The 20,778-nt window shown below is 47.1% G+C and overlaps 1 protein-coding gene across 2 annotated transcripts; it reads right to left on the reverse strand.

Moving 5' to 3' along the window:
* Window positions 1–265: 265 nt before the first annotated feature.
* GEMIN8 (gem nuclear organelle associated protein 8) lies at window positions 266–19,487 on the reverse strand. Of its 2 annotated transcripts, XM_027054502.2 has the most exons (5): window positions 19,331–19,487; window positions 15,333–15,415; window positions 11,474–11,518; window positions 10,467–10,905; window positions 266–790 (listed from the first exon to the last, which is right to left on the reverse strand). In XM_027054502.2, the coding sequence occupies exons 3-5, from the start codon at window positions 11,483–11,485 to the stop codon at window positions 534–536; spliced, it is 708 nt and encodes a 235-aa protein (XP_026910303.2). In that variant the 5' UTR covers window positions 11,486–11,518; window positions 15,333–15,415; window positions 19,331–19,487; the 3' UTR covers window positions 266–533. The 2 variants fall into 2 exon arrangements, with proteins under 2 accessions (XP_026910303.2, XP_026910304.2); XM_027054503.2 differs by lacking the exon at window positions 15,333–15,415 and having other exon boundaries at window positions 19,331–19,429.
* Between the last annotated feature and the right edge of the window lie 1,291 nt (window positions 19,488–20,778).

Genomic DNA, 20,778 nt, shown 5'->3' on the forward strand with positions numbered 1-20,778 from the left:
CGGAAGCGTTAACTCTCTGGTCCTTTACGGAACACGCCCGCTGACCTCCACGTTGGCCAGAAGCGCGATCTGTCCCGCTGGATCATTTTCAGTGGGGGCTAACGGGAGCTCGAGCAGGGGAGGACGTCTGACCCATTTAAGGCATCTGTGTTGAAGTTCAGTTGGGTTAAGGAGAGAAGGACAGAAGAAAATACAAAAAGGCAAAAAAAAAAAAAAACAAACCCCAAAAAAACCCCAACCAAACCAAAAACCAAAAAACACTAGGCAGTGGCAAAAAGAGGACTTTAATGAACCGAATATTAACCTCAAAACCAAGTATAATCTACATGAAATCATCACTTTAGGCCAAAAGAAAATCTTTCATGTTGGCGACAGTATCCGTCTCTCCGACTTCAAGTGGCCGACGTGTTACCCCTGTGGTGGGCCCCCTGGGACTTTGGTGAACATGCCTTTTTCTCGGGCTGAGAGACATTTCCCTGAGAAGATGCGCGGGAGGGGAAGGGGGTGATGGCTGGGCACACTGTGCCCTGGGCTCAGAACTTGAGCGGAATGACCGGCCAGTATTTGGGCTGCTTCCTGTCACAGTGCTTGTCGAAGCTCAGCTGCACGGCGGCCTCCATGGCCTGGATCTTGGCGGCGCTGTCCCCGTACAGGCGCTTCATCTCGGCCTGGCGCCGCTCGCCGGGCCTCTCGGAGGGGGGCTCCACCGAGCGCCGGGTGCCGTAGTACAGGCCGTGGTCGGCGTTCACGTAGTCGTCCAGGCGCTGGGCGTCCAGCTGCTGCTGCCGCCCTGAGAAGGAAGGGACACGGGGGACCGGGGTGAGCTCGGGGACGCCCCGCGGCCTGCGCCCGCCAAGCCGTCCATAAGCCGAGGCGGCGCCCACACACCGTCACCCCCGTGGTTAGGGGAACGCATCGGTCGCTCGCCCGCTCGCCCGGGAGGCAGATGCTGCTGGAAACGGCAAAAAGCCGCCGGGAAACATGTCACCCGACACCATCAAACCTCTGCACGGAGCCCGGAAGATCCAGCTCGCTCTGTCGCTCTCTCTCTCTCTCTCTGTCACGTTCGAGGCCTGCCCACATCCCGGCCAGCTAGGACCGGCTGGTGCAGCTTGCCTGGTTTCCCACTCCCCCAGGCCAGCAGGGAAGTGAAGTGCTTTCTGGCAAGTCCAGGGCTGCAAGAAGTAGTACTTCCACCCACAAAGGAGGCGCTGGGGGAAAAAGTACGGATTTTAGGCAAACCGCAAAAGAGCAAGTGCTGGTAACCACAGAATCGCAGCGACGATCCGCGATCCTTCACACCCGTCCGAAGCACAGGGCACACCAGGCAATGAAGTCAAACGACTCAGCGCTTGCTCGAGGCAACCGGGCCAATCAAGGGCAATTCTGCCAACGGAAGGGAGACCTGACGTCTAATCTTCCTGCTGTATTCACAGATGTGCAACAGCGCAGGGACCGCCTCGGTATGGGATTTGACTTTCCACTTCACAGGTTAGTTTAGGCTAAATTTCAAGTGATAAAAGGATCTGCTTTTAACCCTACTGTTTCTTTCTTTTCTTTCTCTCTCTCTCCCTCCCACCTCTCCTACCTTCCTTTCTTTTAAGACCAAGAGTGTGCTCACAACAAGAGAGTATGAGTTGGGAGTGGGGAAGGCAGAGAGAGAGGGAGAGAGAATCCCAAGCAGGCTCTGCATGGACAGTGCAGAGCAGGATGCGGGACTCGAACTCATGAACCATGAGACCATGACCTGAGTGGAAATCAGGAGCCAGATGTTTCACTGACTGTGCCACCCAGGTGCCCCTGGTCCTACTAATTTAACTGGATTCTTGTAAAGTAAGAAATTAAATTATACTCTCCCCTCTATTTTTACTAAAATGAGTCCTAATATCAGAACGGTTATTCTTATGTAAACAGAAATAATAAAAACACATCAATGAAACAATGATGCATATGGTAACATTTGGCCCACCGACACATTTTTGTAAGCAACTGTCGAGAACAGAGAAACAGACAGTAGAAGGCACCCATCTGTAGCTACTACTGCTACCAAGACAAATGCTACTGAATAAGGAGTGAAGATAGTTGTAGGGGATAAATGATATAAATCATTCTTTCCTTGTTAAAAAAAAAAAGTAGCAGAATAAAACCTTAGTATATAGGAGGGAAACCAAAAGTGAGCAGCAAGATAGATCTGTGGCTAGGCAGTCACACTCCTAAGCCCGTTCTTCATAAACATCACCCTGGAGCTGGGGAGAAGGAGTTCTGGAAACTTGGAAACACCATAAAATGCAGACAGTCACTTCTGACGTAGCACATCTGCGGTTTCTTTCTTTCTTTTCTTTTTTTTTTTAAACGTTTATTTATTTTTGAGACAGAGACACAGCATGAACAGGGGAAGGGCAGAGAGAGGTAGACACAGAGTCTGAAATGGGCTCCAGGCTCTGAGCTGTCAGCACAGAGCCTGACGTGGGGCTCGAACTCACAGACCGTGAGATCATGACCTGAGCTGAAGTCGGACACTTAACCGACTGAGCCACCCAGGCGCCCCTCTGCGGTTTATTTCTTATACGAGGAGGTAATCTACGCAGATGCCAGATGACCCTCAAGGAAGTAAATGCAACGTAAGTAACTGTTACCTTATCCACAGAAAAGAGATGCCATTGTCTTACTGTGAAGTGCAGAACTAAACCAAAATATTGGCGTAATGTGCACGTGAGTGGGAGGTCAGTAAGCATTTGCTTCTCAGTTTTGGTCTTTCTGTCAAGTCTGAAACATTAGGATGTAAGTGTTCAGCTCTCACGGGTGTTTAGTCCTGCCCTCCAAGGACTGCACTTCTGAACGTGTGGCATTTCCACATTAGCCAAGGACAACAGATTCCCTCTGCTACCTATGGGAGCCTTGGGTGAGTTACCAATCCTTGAGCTTGTTTCGTTGTAGGCCCAGAGCAAACAATCCCGTGGGGGGGGTGGGTGCTGTGGGGGCCCCAGAGCCTGTGCATCTAGAGGACAGAGATTCCCAGGCCACAGTCCTTTTACTTTCTGATTTGTCCCAGGACTGTAATCAGCTTTCCTGACAGATCTAGTGACACAACAGATGTTCAACTTCCTGTCTAAATCAGAGTCTTTGCGTTTAGAATTTTTTTAAATGTTTTTATTTATGTTTCAGAGGGAGAGGGCACAAGTGAGGGAGGGGCAGAGACAGAGGATCTGAAGCGGGCTTTGCACTGACAGCACGGAGCCCAACGTGGGGCTCAAACTCACGAACCATGAGATCATGACCTGAGCTGAAGTTGGACGCTTAACCGAGCCACCCAGGCGCCCCACATTTATAAGTTTTTTTTTTTTTTTTTTTTAGCGTTTACTTATTTTTGAGAGAGAGAAAGAGACAGCGTGCGAGTGGGGGAGGGGGCAGAGAGAGGAGGAGACACAGAATCCAAAGCAGGCTGCAGGCTCTGAGCTGTCAGCAGAGAGCCCGATGTGGGGCTCGAACCCACAAACCATGAGATCATGACCTGAGCCGAAGTCGGAGGCTCAACCGACTGAGCCACCCAGGCGCCCCCCGCATTTAATCAACATTTAATCATTTGATTAACACCAGGATTCTCGCTCTCTTAGCAAGCGTTGCTCTCTGCCGCTAGGACATGTGAATTTCACCTTCCTACTTTTGCATCTTTCTCTTTTCCTTACAACTGAACGTGGTTCCAATTATGGTCCTTTGTGCTTCTCTTCTGACCAAAACTATCTTACAGATAGCAAATCAGTAGAACAATTCTACATCGAGATGTTTTCTCTTATCGTTGACATCTGTAGATGAAACACTGTTAATCCGAACTGACCGCAGCCGCCAAATCAACATAGCCAGTGCAAGTTCCCCAGTTCCCACTTGGCATGTGCTCATGGGTCACCATCACAGGGTTTCAGTTAATGAAGCTCATACAGTGTAAAAGAATAAAAAGCACAGCCATTCTCAATTCTCTATGTGTACCTCTTTCCCGTTCAGGTTTCCTTATGAAAATTTGAGGCTCAGGCCTTGTCGCCTCTCTGCCTCACAAGAGGCTCAGAGCTTTCCCAGCTTCCGGCATGGCGGGCAGTTGCCCTACAACACAGACCCAAGGGGTGGGAAGCCTGTCCCCTCCACTGACCGGCTAGTGCCAAAACCTGCCCGTGGGAGTCGCGTCTGGGGAAAGGACACTGTCGCCTTCACACACATCCCCATTCCTAGCCCCGGGAGGACACAACGCCTGACACAAGGTAGGTGCTCAGGAAATGACTGCTGAGAGAAAGTCTGGACACAGGCCATACAGTATTTTTTGTTAACAGCTATTTCTTCCAGATTCTGTTAAAGAAAAATGATGACAACCCAGGGACAGAGAAACGGATGCTCAAATCTCAGCTGGACAGAGCCCCTCTCCCGGAGGTTCCTCAGAGTCTCCATGGCAGAGGCGGGGGGAGACAGGGGCACCAATGAGTTGGGGTCTGATCTTGTTCCTTTACATCTGAGTCCCTGTGCCTCTACTTAGTTAAATGATTACAAAAAAAAAAAAAAAAAAAAAAGTCCTAAGTCTAGACTACCAATGTGAAAATCAGTCCGCTTAAAACCAAATGCACCGAGAGGGGCCAGACACTGGAAGCCCCAGCTAGCATCTGCAAGTACTTTAGTGTTCACGGACTTCGGGGGCCGAGCAAATCTTAGAATGGAATATACGCGTCTGAAGGCATCGCTCATTCTGTTTTTATTTATTGCTTCCTTCCTCCCTATGAAAGAAAGGATTCTCAGTCACTAGCAGTTTTTCTTCCTGTCAAAACAAGGTGAGGGCTCAACCAGATGGAGAATCATCTGACGGAAGCAGAACATCACACTTCAGACATAACTGAACAGGTGCCTTGTCGTGGAGAAGTTAGTCATTTTTTTCCTAGAAACAGCTGTGAGACTGCATGTTACCCAGTGCTTTTTCCTTATAGGCTCTTCAGCCATGGGAATTTGTCTGAATAGAAATCAGAGTATCTGTCTAGATTCCAACTTTAAAAGAGGGTTATAGTGGGCTAAACAGCATCCCTTCCAAATTCACACCTACAAGGAACCTGAGAATATGACCTTCTTTGGAAATAGGGTCTTTGCAGATATAACTGAGGCTCAAGATGGGATCGTACTGGATTAGCGCGGACCCTAAACCCAATGAAAGTGTCCTTATGAGAGACAGAAAAGGACACACAGAGACATGGGGGGAAACCATGTAAACATGGAGGTAGTTGAACTATGCTCCCACAAGCCAGTGAATGCCAGGAGCTACCAGAGCTGGAAGAAGCAAAGTCCCAGAAACTTCTGGAGGGAGTGTGGTTCTGCTAACGCCTTGGTTTCAGACTTCTAGCTTCCAGAACTGTGAGAATAAATTTCTGTTGCTTTAAGCCACCCAATGTATGGTAACTGGTTACAGCAGTCCCAGTAAACGAATATCACGGTTAATACACACAGAGGGTTCAAACAAGAAAAACGGTAACATCCTGTTAAGGAGAAACGCTACTGGATCCCATCTGGGTTCAGGATATCAATCTGTAAATCCGCATGATGTAAATTCGTCCCCCTCAATCTGTAAATTCGCATGAGGTTAGCCCATGTGGACTTAGTCTACAAAGGAAAACAAAATCATGAGAAAGGACTTAGATTTTAGAAGACCGGACACAGGAAAACATCCATTCGGTATTCCACAGATAATTAGCCCAAAGGCAGAACATTTTGGAGGGCAAAGCACTAAGACGAGTGTGGGAGAATGTTATTTTTCCTCAGTTTTCTGGGATAAGCGAGGCTTTCTGGTTGTACTCTCTGCTATGCTGCCAGAATTAATGATTTTAGCACAAGTGCACGAAAGCACAGACTTGATTTATGTCATGAATGACTCATTTCTGGCTTGTCAGCAACACACCCGGAACACAGGTGCTTGCCAGCAGACCTGGAGCCGTTTCTGATGGGTCTGCACCCTCGCCTCACATCCCTCTCTCCATGACAAATGAAGTCAGTGAATGATTACCATTTTCACTTTTAGGATAAAAGTGCATTTCCGTCCCTCCCTTCTACTTTTCTGCGGTACGGTGCTCAGTCGGTGTGGTTCCACACTTTAATCTCATCCACTAAAGCACAGCAGCTCGCTAAATCCTGGGCTGTACGTTTCGCCATACGCTCCCGGTTTTCCACAGAAGGGTCGACTGAGGGCGACTGGGATGGGGTTCCAGCTGACTGAAGGTTCGGGACGAAAACTGGCGTCTGAACCTTCCAGCTTCGGTGGGCCCAACACGGAGCAGAGGTCTCCCGGCAGGTGTCTAAAAGCACCTGGCCCTGTGGTCAGAAGAGCACCTGGCGTGCTAAGAGGGGAGTGGATGTACCCCCCTTTCTTCCTCTCACCATCCCAGCTGACCCCATCCCTCAAAGCCTAGCGCACGCTCTATTTTCCACCACTTCCCCCGAAGCTTCTCCTCGGACAGCTGACTTCACTGGCTCTACCCCATCACTGCCAAAGTGCCTGTGGACCACACACAGACAGCTCTTCTAGGAATCAGCTTTAGTTTGATTTCGTCTCCTCTTCTCAACTGAGTGTAAGCTCCTTCTGAACGTGTCTCGGTTTGGACCCAGCAGCTACCCAGAAAACACAGGGGATAAGAGCTGGTAGGCTCAAGCCCGAGACAACAGGGGCCGTGTTTGTGTCAGAGGGCCGTCTCCCCCCGCTCTGGGAATAACATTCCCTCATTCTCCTTCTAAGTATTAGGACTATAGCCTTGCAGTCTCAATTGGTAGTTATTTATGACTTCAACGGGATACTTTTCTTAACCTAACAATAAGCATTTTTTTCCTAAGAAATAATTGGAAACACAGCTGACCTTCCAAACTCCAAAACTGTCTACTTTCCCATAAGCATTGTTATCATTGAAGTTTTGAATAACGGAAGTATCTCGTTAGGAAATGACATCTAACAATCAAAAGTATGTCTGTTCCCACTGCACAGTTCTTTATTTATCCTAATTTTTTGGTTACCATTAAAATATGTTAGAGATTATGTGGAAGAGCAGTCATCACAAACAAGAACATGCTCTCCAGTACGAAGGATTTTATTCTAAGAAAATATTAAATAAGACTCAGATGACGATGATGAATGATAGAACATACATGTTCTCGTGGAGGTGAATACTACTGAAAAACAAAGTCTTTCAAGTTTACCTATGCTTTTTCCTGCTAGTGCTATTTCATAAAATTCTGTTCTCTCTAGATGATCCATATTCAAAGCTGAATTAGCCTTTATTGAACGAGTAGCTTCTAGTGGTTCAAAAGAGCAAAGCAAAACAACTGTAACCAAGCATTCACACTACTCAGGTCCCTAATCACTGTTAAAACACATCCCAACCATGTATGTAACTAAACTTCCACGAACATTTCTAGTGGAGGGAGGTAATGGGTTGGAAAGCACTGTGGGCATTGACATTACTTACATCTGAATTCAATCCTTTGTTACTGCTTGAAGGAACACGTGTTCATCCTACACGCCACCAGAAGCGCTGTCAAAAAGACTCATGCCCGATACTTGCGCTGGTGCAGGGTCGGGCCCCGGCAGCTTCTAAATCTTTAGCAGTCAGATTAGACTCTGACACTGCAGCGTGTTCCCGCCCATGCCAGACAATCTCCAGGTCTTCCGAAGACCTGATAATATCTTCAGGGCACCCCGGAGGGCATAAAAGCATGGCAGAGACGCTATGGCAAGTAGTTTTCAATCATGCTACAGCTACACATGTAAAAAGCACAAAGCAGCAGCTCCGTGTGTTCAGCGTTGTTATTAGTAATACGGAAGTGCATTCCTTTTTCCTCGTATTTTACTATAGTAAGTTACATCAAGCAAGAATGTCCTTGAAATGCACTAAAAGTTGTATTAATGCCTACTTTGATGAAAACGGTATGAACGACTAGACTGGACAGACATCAAGACTTGAATTCTTTTGCTTTTTAAATATTCTAAACCAATTTAAGAATTTTGAAAAGTGCAGGGTAGAAATATGACTTTTGAAGCCACAAAACATCTTTTATTAAAAATATGCAGAATCTTGGGGCACCTGGGTGGCTCAGTCGGTTAAGCGGCCGACTTCAGCTCAGGTCATGATCTCATGGTTCGTGGGTTCGAGCCCTGCACCAGGCTCTGTGCTGACAGCTCAGAGCCTGGAACCTGCTTTGGATTCTGTGTCTCCCTCTCTCTCTGCCCCTGCCCAGCTCACACTCTGTCTCTGTCTCTCTCAGAAATAAAATAAAAAATGTTAAAAAAATTTTTTTTTAAAAATGTGCAGAATCTCAATCAAGCACTTATCAACACAGAGAGCATCACAGTAAAATCAGTATATGGTTAAAGATCCACATTCAAGGATGAGTTATTAGCAACTAACCATAACGACTAACATTTCCCGGGCGATGACTTCGTACCAAGCACAGCTCTAGAATTTTTCTTTTATTGTCCCATTATTTTTTAATTATTTTTAGTATTTTTTTAAATCTCATTTAACCTTCATAACTACCGCTCCATTAATGAGGATCTCCACCTCCCGGGTGAGGGACAGACTGGTTAGGGCAGGTGACCCGCAAGGCAAGCCCTCCGACGGACAAGTGGCAGAGGTGGGCAGGGCCCCATAATTTGAGCGGTTCTGCTACCGCTTTCCCTGTACAATGTCAGGTTAAAGATGAAGGTTGTACGGGTTTTTATAACATTCCCTTTTTTATCGGTCTGCTATCTAGATCACAGTAAAACAGATATGTACCAGTTTCTTCATAGAGATGGTGAGACCTGTGCCCTTCACTTCATGTCCCCTCGCAGAAGAAAATTCTCACAGAGGCAGGGGGGCTGTATTAATTCCCTAGGGCTGCTGTAACTAACAAAGCACTGCAGACAGGTGGCTTGGAATGACAGAAATTTCTCGTCTCACAGATCTGGACGCTAGAAATCTGAGATTAAGGTGTGGGCAGGGCTATGACCCCTCTGAAGGCGCTAGGGAAGATCCATTCTAGGCCTTTCTCCTAGCTTCCAGTGGCAGAGCTCCTGTCTTCACATGGCCTTCTCTTGGGGTGCATGTGTATCTCTGTGTCCGAATGCCTCCCTTTTAATAAGGACCCAGTCATAAGTGGATCAGGGCCACCCTAAAGACCTCATTTTCACTTGATCACCTCTGTAAAGACCCTATGTCCAAAGAAGGTCACATCCTGAGGTGGGGTGGCGTCGGGGGAGGTTAGGACTCCAACCAATCTTTTTTTTTTTTTTTTTTTTTAGGGAACACAAGTCAACCCATAATAGTGATGATGATAGTATAATCTGGAGGGTTTGAAGTAAACTCCGCAGATTTAGGAATAATATAAAACAAGGTATGAAGTTCATCAAGTTTATAAATGATTCAAAGCCTCACTCACTTTGTAGAATGTCCCACACAAGCACAGCAAGTTTAGCATTCTGTGGGATATTTGAAAACCTCTGATTTAAGGCTCATAATTAATACTGAAACACCTCATTCATTCATTCATTCATTCAAAACAATATTAAGCACCAGGCACGACTTAGCAGGTAACTCCCGTGACATTTTGTTTAACTTACCTAGACCCCTACCTGACCAAGGTGAGAGGGACGGGGGCGGTTCATGGCCATTTCTGTGCCTGAGCTGTTTATGCCGGAAAGACACACTGTTACTGTATCTTCATTACACTCGCATCTATTTTCTATTGAATAACTATGTACTGAGTTTACTTTAAATCAGCAGATAATTCTAAACGGCCTTTTAGATGACTGGTGTTTGCAGCCACCCTTAATTAGAACTTCTATCATAAAAGTGTCAACCTTTGGTGAGAAAAACACCTTATTCTACTCTCTGGTAAAGACAAAGAAAGAAATCCCATATCCATCATATTTTCTTTTCAAAGAGCTATAAAAAAGAGCATTCCAACCAAATGTGGACATGCTTGAACACCTCCTCTCCTTCATCGTTGTATACTTTCCAATTAGAGTAATGGTTATTTCGTATGTATTTTGTCTAAAAGGTAAAATTTATTTCTGAAGATGAAGGAAAGAAATGTATTTTATGTAAAATAGAAAGTAGTGTTTTAAAAATACTTGTTTGGGTATACTTTTTTTATTTGAGAGTGAGAGACAGCGAGCGAGCGAGTGAGCAAGCGGGAGAATCTTAAGAAGTCTCCCGCTCAGCTCGGAGCCTGATGAAGGGCTTGATCTCACAAACTGTGCGATCATGATCTGGGCTGAAATCAAGACTTGGACACTTAACCTACTGAGCCACCGGGTGCCCCTAAAAAGTCCTATATTAAAACGCCTCCTCGGAGTGACAGAGCTGAGGCGGGACTGGATGCGGAATAGCAGGAACTTACAAAATAACACCCAGGGCAGAAGACCACGCAAAAGGCAGGGCGTGGAAGGAAGCACGCGGGGCCAGGCGCACACTTACGTCGCTCCTCCCGGTGCCGCTCGGTCTCTGCGAAGTACTGGCGCAGCTCCTCGGTGATCTCCATGTTGCTCAGGTCGCACTCCACGCCCCCGTCCGACTCGCTGTCTGCCTCCTCCTCTGCGGGCCGAGCCCGCTTTTCTGTCGCGCAGGCCCGCGGACGCTGCCCGGACCTTCTAGTATGTGAGTGGCTGCGGCGCGAGTCCGGGGGGGCCGGGGGGCGGTCACGAGAGGGCCAAGGAGACCCGGCCTTGTCAGCGTAAGAGCTTCTGGGGAGAGACGCAGGAGGGAAGAACCACGGGCCGGTGAGGTAAGACTCCACAGCCTTCCTGTAGGCAATATGGTGGCTTCGCATCCAGGCCATCGCCTGATGGTAGTGTCGCCAGTATCTTGCGTATACGGGATGAGAACACCAAGGCTCCGTAGTTTTCCAGGCTGCCGCCTGCGAAATAAAGGGAGGTGGAGAACCGTCGAATGTTTGACTAAACCACAAGTATCCACCGGGTGTCTACTAAATACCTACTCTGCATCTACTCTGGTGCTATTCCTGCACCAGAGGACGCAGGACGGCCCACGCCCACAGGAGACACCAAGTGTATGCACACGTGCTCTCACGTGCGCACGGGACAATGAGTTTAAGGTTACGGCCATGATAAAGTGGGGACAGAGGCTACTAATTATCACCATTAGATAAGACGCAGGGAGAGATGAGGACGTCAACCATCTTGGCCCTCTCTACCCACTGTAAGTAAGCGACGGGTTCCACCAACCGCACGCACTAACGAGCAGGACCTTCTCCGGTCCTTCCCTCTCTGCTCCCTAAACACCTGCTGGCCTGGCTCACTCCTCGGTGCCCGGACAAAAGAGGTCTAGCAGCCTACCCAATGGTGCCTTCGAGTTTTCCGCTGTATTTGTTTCTTTGGTCTTCTCCTTCATAGACTGAGAACACCAAGACTCTAAAGACTAAAGTGTACCCTTTTCTTTATGAGTTAAACAAAACAAAACCTTACCATTGCTGCCATCTGTGATGGTGGAAGACCAAATGGGCACTGAATCTAGGAAAGAACAAACACAGTTCAAACGTGTGGTCAGTACACGTGGGAGATATTTGTGGCTATTTCATGGTTTGTAAAGCAGCCCCTCAGAGGCTGCCTCCTCTCAGTACTGTGCCTCATCTTACCGCAACACACACTATGGGGCCCCGGCACGTGGGTTATGGCCTTGTGGGCTGAAAAGGAGGGCTCCCCTTAGGTCCGATTAAGTAGCTCAAAGGACACTGCATTTTTTAAACATTTGCTTACCCGCTGAAAGACTGGAGAGAACCATATAGTTCACAGCCAGTGCATATACAAAAAACATCAATATAGAACATGAATTAACAACAAGTAACTATTACTGACTTCATTTCCTAATCCTTAACTCATGCCAATGCCTGTTTAAATTAACCCTAGATGATCCCACAGTTTGGACAGAATACCTCTTGCCAACTCCCTGGAAACCACCGTTGGCTCTTGCCTTTGACCTGGGACCTGGAGAAGCCTCTCCAAATGAGATCTCTCTCCAGTGTGGGTTGGGCCCTGGGCTTTAAGCCCCCAGATGAGCCTTGATTTGGTTTCGATTGTGACAAGCATCTCTCAGTGTGGTGTGACACCACACTGTCCCTGCCTGGCCACTGTGCCTGTCTTTGTAGCAGCAACTGTTCCATGAGACCCTCCAGCAAGTGACTGCACAGAATGCCTTTGCTCAACAGCCTTGCTCTGCCAGGATTTACTGCTTTTGCCCCTTCCCAACTGCTTCTGATTTACTGATGTGGCAGAGGATACCTAAAGGTAAAGTTTAATCTGCAGCTGTACCTTTTAGAACCGATTTAAAACAGTTATTTTTTTCCATTCCTGTTCAAGAGTTCAGAGCTACTAAAATGCCAGCATGCATGAAAATGTATTTAAATAAAAAAAGAGGGGGCGGCGCCCGGGTAGCTCAGTCGGTTAGGCGTCCGACTTCGGCTCAGGTCACGATCCCACAGTTCGTGAGTCCAAGCCCCAGCGTCAGGCTCTGTGCTGACATCTCAGAGCCTGGAGCCTGCTTCGGATTCTGTGTCTCCCTCTCTCTCTGTCCTTCCCCCGCTCACACTGTTTCTCAAAAAAGGAATAAATGTCAAAAATTAAAAAAAAAACAAAAAAACAAAACAGAAATAATATCCTAAAATGCATGAGAATTTAAGCATCTGTGACAGGAAATCACTAACAACACAATGCTGGGCAAACAGCACTTGGGTTTCGAAACTCTGGGACATCAGATACTGAAGGAGGCCTGTTTTTCCTCCTTCACTTAATTAGCGGGTGGAATTTAAAAATCTCTAAGCCTTAAGTAATAAACTTGACTTCTTTTGTAATCTCTATCAAATGTTTTGCTATGGTTAACGTGGAAAATTGAGATGTTACATTAACCCTATCTTTTAAGATCTGGCCTGAAGAGAACCATTCACTTTTTTAAATACACTAAGCTTTCAAACAGGCGATTTCTATGAGGGTTGACACGATCTGTAAATTCATCATGAACATAGCCTGCACTTCCTGTTCCCTGTTCTGAATTCAGGAATACACACACATGCAGTGCGTGTAAACTGGGAGAAAGCTAACCAATGCAGTGAAAATATAAGTGTACATTAAGTCCACATTACTTTAAAACCATAAAGGTTTAAGACATAAATAAATAACCGAAGGTTTAAAACATGAGCACTTATCTGAAAAGCTGGCTAACTCCCGCGTGCTTTACAAGCTACTGAAGAAATATAAAAGCCGATACAACGAAGGGGTTAACCACGCAGAGAAGTGGCACTGACACAAATGAAATCACAGTGGAAATCGCTGGAGCGCCAAGCTGTAAGGTGCAGCCTGTGAGTGGCTAATTCCTTCCAGCTGGGTTTCATATTTAGCTCATTGAAATCTGAACACTTTCCCGAGAGCCCACAGCACGTAATGCCATTGCAGTGAACTCCGCGTGTGTCTTCAGCATATTTGTTTTAGAGATTAACAAGTAGCATAGGAATTAAATTTGAAAAATCTAGGAGGCATCTGCGTGTCTTCTGGAAATGAAGAGTTTTGAATCCTGACTTCTGTGCCTCAAAAAATGTACTTAGAACCAGATCAGCGGAAGTATTAATGATCCCAAACTGGGAAGTGTGACAGCCTCAAATATGCAAGAAAGGTTATTGTGATTGAACACTACAGCAGACCTCAGGAAATCCCGTTTTGATTTGTTCGTGGGAAAATCCAGCCTGGCTCTAAAAGTAACAGGACCAGGGGCACCTGGATGGCTCAGTCGGTTAAGCATCTGACTTCGGCTCAGGTCACGATCTCACAGTCATGAGTTTGAGCCCCGCATCGGGCTCTATGCTGACAGCTCGGAGCTTGGAGCCTGCCTCGGATTCTGTGTCTCCCTCTCTCTCTGCCCCTCTCCAGCTTGCGTTCTGTGTCTCTGTCTTTCCCAAGAATAATAAATAAACATTCAAAAAAATTTTGTTTTAAAGTAATAGTGCCAGTATTCTGAAAATGTCCAAGATGGCTTTATGAGAGGCAACTCTGTCACCACTTTTATTCTGAGCGTGCTTTCCGCAACGTTTTGGCCGCTGGGACGCTTACAGTCAAACCTGCTGCCGTCCTCTGGCAAGTTGAGTCCTGGAGCTGGAGGGCGCGTACGCTCGTTCACCCTTAGCTTATCACTCTCCCTCCTCAAATTCTAAAACCTATGTTTCATAGATTCTTTTACATTTTCAGTATTTTCAGATTCCTAAAATCCTTCAGATATTCAGTTAAAAGCAGTTCCTGAGAATGTCTGACAAATTAAGGAAACTCCCAGAAATCAAATAAAAGAAAGTACAGGAAAACACGGCCAAAGGAGGAGCAGCTTGCAAGGAGCTTTAGAATTATTGGCTTGCTCTTGCCAACATGACGCTTAGTATTTTACACCTGCAACTTTTTTCTGTGAAGGGTCAAATAGTAAATATTTTGGGCTTGTGGGCCACATACAGTCTCTGTCACACATTCTTCATATTCTTTTTAAAACTGATAAAAAAAAAAAACCCAAACCCAACCCTTTGAAAATGCAAACCCCATTCTTAGCTCCCGGGCAGTACAAAGAGCAGGCTGCGGGCCACCCCACGCTGGCCCTGTGGTTTGTGAATGTCATGCAGCCACATCGACTCCGCTCTTGCACGTGGAGCACCCTCACTGCTGCTTGTTCTCGGCTTAGCGACCCCTGGAGGGACTCTGGGATTCTCACTCACCTAGTAAATGAGGAGGCTTGGAGGAAGACTAGTAAGCCAGACACATGTGACGATGACCACCAGCAGTCCTGGTGACCAGCTCCTACTATCTGGAGCAAAAGACTCGTCTCCACGACGAAATAAGGAACCTGGACCGTTTCTTAAAGATCGATATGGACATTTAAAGACTTAATTAAAAGAACAAACTCCTGCGATCAACAGGGCTTAGAATGCACATGGAGTGCCGTGCTTTCTGGCGGAGACCCTGGCAACGGCCACGGGCCAGACAGCAAGCCAAGGAAGGGAAGCCGGAGGTTCCCGGAATCTCTTCCTTGGAAGAAAGAATACACAGCCTTCCCTGCAAAGTGTATCAGTTGGTTCCGAAGGGAAGGTGAGAACCTTCTCTAAAAACAGGTCCTGTGAACTCTTTCAAACTGGCTACCTTTGCACACAGAGAACTCAAGGACCTAACAAAATGCCTGGGTTTCTGGAAAGCCAACCTGAAACGAATTTCTGGACATGACAGCAACACCTGTCCAAAGAAAAGCAAGCTTATGGCCACAGATTTAGATGCCTTTCAGTTGCCTTTATCTTTCGTTCCCCACCTCTTTGGGAGTGTCTCCTACTCTCTTATGGCACACGTCTTCCTGGACTGAACAGCAGCTTTTCTCCTAAGGGGATGGTGGAGCTGAAAGAAAAGAGAATGGCGATGTCAGGGCAGGCCGGGTTCCACGGTACCACCGACCCCGCAGCCCTCCCCAGCGAGCACAATGGCATCATAGTCACCACCCAGCTGAGCCCAGGCGAGTACAGAGACCGAATTCATGGTCTGTCCTCAGCCACCAGAGGAGGAAGGGAAAAAACAGCGCTGAGGTCATTCACGAAACGCTGCCGTGCCCTGGGTCTTGAACCGTAGATTTTCCCATACAGCTTTTCTTAGAAAATGCACTCGTTCTTCAATGAATATGCTTATCCTGGAGATGTACGTATGTATGGATTTAGGAGCTGTATTTTCAAATGCGTCAATATACAGGAGGGTAACAGACAAGAGCTTTGTTGTTTTCAATGAGAAAAATCCAACGATTTCCGTGAAGTTATTAAGAACCTCCACACACACGTAATGCGGCTTTGTCAAAAGGTAGTAATGTCACATATGTTCTTTTAACAGCACATTTATGTTCCTATAAATACAGGATATGGGAGGTGTCATCCCAACCAATAAAATAAAAACACAAATTCCCCCCAAACGATAATGTACACTCTGCAACTGGATTTTCCTCTCTAGCCTCCTTTTCCAAAAGAATTCTGAAAATTAAACACCTGAAAACTCACCTGCTTTGATTTGTTTGCTTCAAAACCCATCGAGCCAATCATTAAGTTATGCTGGCTAAAGGCCCTGGAGTCAAACCTTTCTGATAAGGCTCCCAGCGATGTGGCTCTCTGAACCAACCAGATACTCTGGCGGATCGAATTGAGGCCTCCGGTATATGTTTCAGGGTAGAAGGGGGTCCGCTGGAGACCGCGCAGAATAAACGAAGGCACAATGAGAAATGTAAGTGATGTAAATTGGGTCGTGTGATTCTAAGGAATTTCTGGATATGCAGTAATAACCCTCTCAGAGAAGGTATCTTCCAATAATGCTTGTACTAGTAGGAACTTCCTCAGCTAAGATAATAAAAGGAGGGTTTCTGACAGCACTGCTTCCTGCCCCCCACCCCCAGCTGCCTGAGGGCAATGTCAATCCCTTGATGCCCTCGTGGGCTCCCTCCTGTGGCTTCGCATGGTCCCTGCGGGTATTGTGGACATCAAAGATGGCTGAAGGGATGCCTGAGTGGCTCAGTCGAATTTTGGCTCAGGTCACCATCTCACGGTTCGTGGGTTCGAGCCCCGCGTCAGGCTCTGCGCTGGCAGCTCGGAGCCTGGAGCCTGCTTCGGATTCTGTGTCTCTTTCTCTCTCTCTGCCCCTCCCCTGCTCACACTCTCTCTCTCAAAAATAAACATTAAACAAACAAACAAACAAAAAGATGGCTCAAGACTGAATGGCCTTCTCCCACCCTCAGTCAGGAGTCCAAGCTCGTCTTGGCCGCACACAGGCCTCCTACAAGGGCACATGCTACTGAGTTCAGAAAGCCCGCATCTGTCTATAACGACTATCGTTAAAACTGATGGGTGAGGGAGCCAAAAAAGTTTTACTTCCTTCTCAACTCTTCAACCCCAAACCCCAATTTCCTCTCTTCTGGGTGATGCAGTTAGAAGTAATGTCACAAAGGAAGGTGCAGCACGGGGATGGACAGAGACTGAAAGGATGCAGTTAGACAAAAACGAAAACAAATAACATTCCACCTACGAATGGCATTGTTTAACTTGTCAGCGGGGTGATGGATTTGTGAGTGGATTTATTTGCAAGTTCCCCAAAACCCCACGTGGCTAACATCAGAATCTTAAGTGAACCATGAGGCCACTCAAAGTTACTCTCTTACTCATGAACACAACAGCCAATAGGAGTGTTGAAAACTGGGGTAACTAAGAAGGACAGAAGAGTAATACAGCTCAAACGGGGAAACAGGTAAGTTCCCCACACTGCAAGTGTATCCCTCACAGTTCAGAGCATATCAGCAAAAGCCATGACTAGTTTAAAGTGGTTAAGACCACCAGTAGATTTCAGGAGCTTTATTTCAAGTTTGACTTGTATAAACACATACACAGTAATTCCATTTAATCGCTGTCTTTTCTGAATTTATATGCCACTGACTATGCCCCACTTATTTAACCAATTACTTGTAGGCATGGATTCTGCAAGCTCTTTCTTTTAAATGTCCTATTTTCCTTCTGGCATACAAACCAGAGCTGTATTTCCCTGCCTTTGGATGCTGGTGCGATTGTTGTTTCCTGATAATAGCCTCTCCTCCTCCTCCTCCTCCCTCCCTAAAGAAACTGAGTAGTCACTCAAATAATTGTAAAGTTCCAAATCTTTTCAGGAAGCAGACGTTTAAATACATTAATATGTTTAATATGCTTTTGGGTTTTTTTTTGAGAGGAAGAGAGCACATGCCCGTGTGTGTGGCAGGCACATGAGAGGGGGAGGGGCAGAGAGAGAGAAAGAGAGAGAGAGAGAGAGAGAGAGGATCCCAAGCAGTATCTGTACTGTCAGCGCAGAGCTGGACACGGAGCGCCAGCTCACGTATCACGTGAGATCATGACCTGAGCCGAAATCCAGAGCTGGACACTTAACTGAGCCACCCAGGCGCCCCACATTAGGTTTTCAAAAATATTTACATCTGATCTTTGATCAAAGGCGGTTATGCTGTTTTCTCACTTGTCCAACTGTTCTATGGCTGGATTTCCTATCGGAGGGAAGGAGCTCCAAAAGTTTTGCACTGAGTTTGTAATCCCTCCAGCCTCCACTCTGGCTGTAATTGTTCAATTCCACTCCACCCCCCCCTCACCCCCATCCTGCTCATCTCACCCCACCCTTAAATGCTGGATCCTAAAAAAACAAAGTAATCCTTCACCGTCTGTCAGTTTTAGAATGAAAATTTCTCTCTGGAGCTTTCATTTGTGTACTTTCCCAGGGCAGCAACAAACAGAGATCTGAACTCCGTACTGTGAACCTGCCTTTGATTATACCCATCCCAAGTTACTAACCAACGATCTTTAAAAATATACGGTATCTGTTTGCATTGCCATCCCCGGGGGGCTGTTATAAACTGTATTATAGACGTCATATTGGTAAAGGTTATCTCCACCGCACAAATCACGGTAACCGTGAGTGAATAAGCCCAGAAGTGTTATTAATCTTTAGTCTAGACTTTCGAGTAATGTTGTTCTGACTTCAGGTGCAAAAGAGCTGAATACAGAACCTAGCCTATGAAACGACTTTAAAAATCATTCCTGAAAACGATAAAATTATCTGTTTAGAACCATGTGATCTGTACTAAGGGACTCCCAGGATTTCAGAGGTAAAAGCTACCTCGTTGGTCCCTGGTTCAGCTCCACTCAGCTACTGAGCAAGAAAAGTGGGCAAAGATATTCTCCCCTTTCACCGGTAAGGCCCTTTAAAGACTACCGGTGCCAAATGTTCTCCAGGTAACTTCCACCAAACTTTAGGGCTTCCCACAGAGGTCAAAGTGTGAGGTAAAAGAAAGAAAACGCCAAGTTTTGAGTGGACGGGCCAATATTCCGGACATCCCTCCAAGGTCATGAGGCTGCCCTGGGCTGCACGGCCCAAGTCCGAATTCACTTTCCAGACTTTTACTCGGCACCCCGGAATCACGTGGGCGACCTTCACTAGAAACACCGATGCCCGGGCCCCACTTCTAGACACTCGAATTTGAATGGTCTGGGATGGGGGCCCGGGCATCCGAATTCTTAAAAGTCTTCCGCTGATTCCGAAGCGCGGCAGAGCTGAGTCTCTGGAACCGGTTCTCTGTCACCACCGAACCGGCAATGATTTAGGAATCTCACGGGCCCCGCGGGTCGATGCTAATTACGACAACGGGACAGCCAAGCCCTCGGCTCTCCCGGCATCAGAAGAAGCCAGGCTCCGGGGCCTCCAGGCTCCTCCCTCACTCCCCAAAGGAAACCCAGTAGTCCCCGGAGTCACCTCGTGGGCTCGCAGCTTGCTGATCTCGGGCGGTGGGCGAACATGGACCTATTTCCTGTGAGGAGACCGAAGGGGCGCGGGCGGGAGGGGCTGTTGCCCGGGAGACCAGAAATGCACTTCCGGCGCGGATCACGTGGGGCGCGCCACCGGAAGTCCCGGGCCCGCCGCCGCCGCCGCCGCCACGTCCGCGCTGCGTTCTACGCCACGTGGGGAACTGTCGCGAGATGAGGCTCCGCCTCCCGGGGCGGAGCGTCGGGATGGCTGGAGACGGGCAGGGGGCGGGACGGTTGTACCTGCGCCGACTGGTGTGGCGGGGCCGGAAGGGGAGGGTCGTTTCTGCGCCTCCTTTGTCCCCGCGCCACTTTCTTGACTTTCGGCCTTTCGCCCTTCTCTCAGCTCCGTCGTCTCCCCACTCCTGTCCTTAGATAGCCTTTCCTCTTTTTTGAAAAACTAGAACGGCTAGAGGTCGTGGCCCAGGAGGACGCGCCCAGCTTTTGGAAATAGCCACCGAAATCTAGTCCGACTGCGATTCTAGCAGTTAGCTTATTAACCTTCCGAGCCTCGGGTTCTTGCCCATAAGATGCGAATAATCCCTCGTGCCCAGTGCCTGGTGCTATATACCAGACCAGAATTAGTACACATTAACCTGATTTGTATCACAGTCATTGTCAGCGACACCTGTCCTGTTAGCATCGCAGGGGGACTCATGAATAACCGAGCAAAACCCACTGGGGTAATTTGGAAAACCACGGCAAGAACCCTAAAAGGGGAATAATTTGTCCCGGAATTTTCACTTCTGGGAATTTATTCCGAGGAAAAACAGACGTTAAGCCAGATGTTCATTACAGAATTATTTTTAAAAGTGAAAACCAAACAACTATAAATACCTTAATAAGAGGAGATACCTGAGTCAGTGAGACTCTACCTGTGGCGAGGATGTTATTACCACGTTATTCCTGTACCACAGAGAAGAATCGCACAGTATGGAAGATTAACGAATAGGTACTGGGTGCCTACTATGTGTGAGGTATTATTCTACATCTGCGCGGTCCATCGAAGTCACTAGACACACGTGGCTGTTGAGAGCTTGCAATGTGGTAGTCTGAACTGAGGTATGCCGTAAGGGTAGATCACAGTGGATTTTGAAGATTTATTATGAGACAAAGAATGTAGAATATCTCATTTTACTAATAATAACATGCTAGGGAAGGACTGTTGAGATAAAAGGAGGTTAAAATTAATTGCACCTTTGTTTTTTTACTTTGTTAATGTGACTGCTAGAACGTTTAAAATTTTTTATTTATTTATTTTTGAGAGAGAGAGAACGCGAGCAGGGGAAGGGCAGAGAGAGAGAGGGAGACAGAGAATGCCAAGCAGGAGCTAGACGCGGGGCTCAAGCTCAAAACGGTGCGATCTTGACCTGAGAGAAAATCAAGAGTCTGAGGATT

This window comes from Acinonyx jubatus, chromosome X (genome assembly GCF_027475565.1).
Source record: "Acinonyx jubatus isolate Ajub_Pintada_27869175 chromosome X, VMU_Ajub_asm_v1.0, whole genome shotgun sequence".
In the NCBI taxonomy this organism is placed as follows: Eukaryota; Metazoa; Chordata; class Mammalia; order Carnivora; family Felidae; genus Acinonyx; species Acinonyx jubatus.

Coding starts and splice junctions, on each gene's coding strand:
- GEMIN8 (XM_027054502.2), bottom strand. Junction 791..10,466: donor GCGGCACCGGGAGGAGCGAC/GTAAGTGTGCGC, acceptor CTTCCTTCTCAG/GGCGGCAGCAGCAGCTGGAC.